The sequence below is a fragment of the Quercus robur genome, chromosome 7, assembly GCF_932294415.1.
Source record: "Quercus robur chromosome 7, dhQueRobu3.1, whole genome shotgun sequence".
Lineage (NCBI taxonomy): Eukaryota > Viridiplantae > Streptophyta > Magnoliopsida > Fagales > Fagaceae > Quercus > Quercus robur.
In genome coordinates, this window is record NC_065540.1 from 21,411,191 (window position 1) to 21,415,454 (window position 4,264).

At 36.9% G+C, this 4,264-nt stretch overlaps 1 protein-coding gene across 1 annotated transcript; it reads right to left on the reverse strand.

The window, feature by feature from the left end:
* Positions 1 to 1,500: 1,500 nt before the first annotated feature.
* On the reverse strand, positions 1,501 to 3,793 carry LOC126692732 (uncharacterized). Its single transcript, XM_050388433.1, has 3 exons — positions 3,374 to 3,793; positions 2,132 to 2,236; positions 1,501 to 2,028 (listed from the first exon to the last, which is right to left on the reverse strand). The coding sequence occupies exons 1-3, from the start codon at positions 3,686 to 3,688 to the stop codon at positions 1,717 to 1,719; spliced, it is 732 nt and encodes a 243-aa protein (XP_050244390.1). The 5' UTR covers positions 3,689 to 3,793; the 3' UTR covers positions 1,501 to 1,716.
* Positions 3,794 to 4,264: the final 471 nt, after the last annotated feature.

The following is a 4,264-nucleotide window of genomic DNA, read 5'->3' on the forward strand; positions in this document are numbered from 1 at the left end:
TATAATTTATATTGATATATTTTATGCTTGGTATATAATTACGTTTTCTAATAAATATATGTCAAAAATATAAAATATATAAATTTCTTTAATTATACTATTTTTGTTTTTATGTTTTATGATTTTGATTGTTATATTGTTTGCTGTAGTCTTAAAACTTGATTTGTAAGTGCTTCATGATTTGGATATTTATTTTTATTAAAAATATTTATTTTTGATAAATTCCGCATTCTATCATTCTTGATCTCACTTCAACCTTTATTTAGAACTTATAAGAGGAGAAGGTATCAGTTGTGTTAGGACCCATTGATGTATCATTATTATTATTATTTTTTTTTTTTTCCTTCTGTTGGTAAGATATACATAACACACTCAAACCCACAGCCTCACTCTTCATCCTATTATCTATAGGAGAAGTACTAATTGAGTTATAGCTCATTAACTAATTTATAATAAAATATAATTATAAAAAACTAGAGGAAAAAAATCAACTTACCTGACCTGACCCAAGGAAAATTTGGGTGGGCGAGACTGGATAGGATCAAGGAACCGAGTATCACCTCGGTGGGAGGCAAAAAATATCCCACCCGTGAGTGGGTGGAGCCAGACTCAAGGGTTAGGGACGGAGTCCCTGCAAAAAAAACACCCACTTTTTTTTACCTTCCCTACCATTTTGACTTCTCTGAATCAAAACTGATAATAAATTCATTAGCAATTGTTCATTGCGCTTTTCATTTTCACATTTACCATATACTGTAAAGGTTAAATTGCAAACCATATCTCGAAATTTTGGAGGTTTTGGATTTTACATTCAAAAGTTTCAGAATTTAGATTTAACATCTTAAAGTTTTAGAATTTCAGGGGATAAAATCTAAATTCTAAATTTCAAGGTATAAAATCCAAACACTCTCAATTTTTTAGAAGCGTCATTTGCAATTTAGCCTACTATAAAATAATAAACAAATACATGGATTAAATATGAAAATTTTATTGGAATACCATAACATAAATTCTACTAATTCTAGGTTTTATTCCAATGCTGTAAGTAAATGATATGAAATAAAAATTCTATTACTGGATATACTAATTAGTAATTACCAGTAACAGCAATTCATATTGTTGTTACAATTTGATTCAGAGTAATGCTCAAGCTAAGTTTTTTATGTAGTATCACTTTGCAATGATAATCCTCCTCTCCAGAGTCCAGAGTAAAGACCAAATATTGGATGCCCTACATGCCTAGTACCTACTCTCTTTTTTATAGGCTACCTACACCTATTTTCAAAAATAAAGAGTCCTACAGGCTACAGCTAAGCATTTGATTATAACTTACTGCAAATGATTTGCAACTGATCATCGGTTCACCACATTAACTTAGCACTGTGGGGATAAAGTTTGGGAAATGAATCATATTCAGGACGCCATGTCTGTGAAATCCCCCGGACAAGTAGAATTAATTCGTAAGTCACCTAGTAGATAGAGATATAAACTTGGGCACCATGAACAAGGAAGAGTTTATGTGTAATTCTGTTCTCCTTCTATAATCACAAATAATTGTCAAGTACACAAGTCTATACACCATTAACCCAAAAGATTCTTATCAGGGGAGGCAGCAAATCCGCATGGTAAAAAAGGGTAAAAGTTCGTCTACAATTTAACAGTACAATGAATTACAACATAGCAGCAGGAAATTTCTACAAACCAGCTAAAACGCAGTTAGAAGAAGCTGTTATACTGGTTAGTGAGAGAATCCTTGAGATTTGAGTAAACTCCATAAAGTGAGTACTGACGAAGATTTGCCACTTCATACCAAGAGTTGAGAGCTTGAAGGTGCTTATCTGTACCAGAGAATGCCAATTGTATACCGAGACTGCAATCTACAGTGCCTCCATTGTTCTTGCAGCTGGATGTTTTGATTGCACAATCCTGATTGTTGAGACAGACAAAGTTTGAGCTTCCAGAACATTTAGTGCAACCATCCCTTTTCCAATAAAAGTTTTGCAGCCTGCCCTTCTGAAACTCGAGTGCCTGCATCACAAAATTTAATTGGTTTTTATTTATTTTTACTCAAAGATGATTATGAAGGAAAAAATGAGATCACAGACAGTGAATGAAAGATGGATGTCCTTACAAGGGTAAAGCTGGTTACAATATATGTATTATTCGCAACAAAAGCAGGAGTGGACCTTGCAGCATATTTCCGTCCAGCAAATGCAACCATATACCCATAAGTTTCCTGATTAAGGCAGAAGAATATAGAACATTACAAGTGATATAAAAATTATCGTATTTATACATGTCAACTCTTCAGGACAAAGGAGAAGTTTGATTAATCAAATTATACGCAAATACTCGGATTAACCAATCAAGTGGAAGTGTGACAATATCATTTCCTCCATTTGGGTGTTTAGGCACAAAAAATTCGATCAACAAATTCACTACCTATTTTCAAGTTTTAAGTAGTGCAAACACTTCTTAGTACCACTACAGTGCTCCATTTTGCTATATAGACTGCTTTAACTAGCAAGCAACATAATAAGAATATGAAACCAATGGCAGATATTGAATGCAAGCAATAAAATAACTATCCATTTCAACCCAAAAAACTAATTCCAAAAATATCATATACTGTGGGAGTCACTCTTGAAAACAGCCACATATAATGTCTCAAACACCACCCAAGATGCAACTCAGTCTAATCTAACATAGTAAAACTAAAGTCGAAAACTTATTATGAACATCAAGACAAAAGCAATTCTCTACACAAGCCCGTTTGAGCTAGAGCTCATTAGTGCAATTTTCTCCACAAGTTAAGTGGGTTGTACAAGGGATAAAGTCTAAGCAAGCTACTGAGAATAATTTCACCTAAAGTCAACAAAAATTTACTCAGCAATCTTTCTAGAATAGGAAAACTCTTTTTTTTCTTAAACGTAGGGAACCTTACTAAAGAAGAGCCCTTTGGACTCGCCTCTAACCAGTAAAACCTACGGGCAACTGACTCCACCGGCCACCCGCCACTCGCCAGAACTAGCTGCCGGGTAATCCGGTAGCATTCACTCCTCCTGACGGATTAGGCAGTTTATGCTCATGCCCAGATGAAGAAAACTTATTGAAACAGATTTTCTTCAGCTTGATGCGAAAAATCGCAAACTATGTGCATACGCAAGATCAATGAGAAAATACCATCAATAACAACACCAAACCCTAGTTCAACTTAAACCAAATCCTCACTCTAATATGGCAGCGTTTGTTCCACAAAATCAAAAGTAAGGAATAATACAAATTGTAATCTTCCATTCCAAATGCACAATTTAAACCCTAAACTGAAGGCAAACCGTAGAGAGAGAGAGAGAGAGAGAGAGAGAGAGCTAACCAGAGAGGTGGTAGAGTTAACGGTGAGGAGTGAGATCTCGTCGACCTTGGGTCTGAAGAGAGCAAACAGAGAGCTGGAAGAGGAGAGGCGGAGTCTGCTATCGCAGGGAGAGAGCTGTTGTGTTGTGTTGAAGTAGAAAGAGGTTTTCCCAGCGAAAGCGAGCCCCAAGGAGAACCCGTCGGAGCGAGCCACCGTCGTGTCACCGCACGGCGAGTACTGGCCGTTGTTGTCGCTCGCAGCGTCGATGGAGACCAGAACCATCAGGATCAGAGTGATGGTCGCAAACGACGTCGTTTGCGCTCGGCGAACCGCCATGGCCGATCGCGAATCGAGTGCTTTTTGACTTTTTTGGAAATTGGAGTTTGGAACCTTGGAGGCGACTACACGTTACAGGTTGGTGTGAGACTGTGATCTAATATTAAGAATAAGTTCTAATAAAATAAAAAACCAGATTTGTTTTTAAAGAATAATACCATAATATTCAAATTTAAAGTGATTTTTAGTTGGTTTCTCAAAAAAAAAAAAAAAAAAAAAAGTGATTTTTAGTTTTACTAGTGTGGGGTCCAATAGTTTATGGGTCTGGCCCACGCGCTTATGGGAAGCTCACCGGTCCTAAACTGAAGGAAGCCAGGGCCCAAGCTTGAAACTAGGAAACATAAAAAAGTGGCCCGAAGACACAGCCGAGGACGGTTTCGTCCTCGGCAGGTCCAAAACCTCAGGGACAGGAATGGAACACGAGTAAGTTAGAAAGATTAGAAAATATCCTGGGAAAGTTGTCTTTAATACCCTTCCCTGACATGACACTGCCTCTAACAGAGCCGGGATCTTAGGCTTTATAGATCATCTCCAGCAATTTTGGGATTAGACTGATGGGACAGATATCTGTCCTGG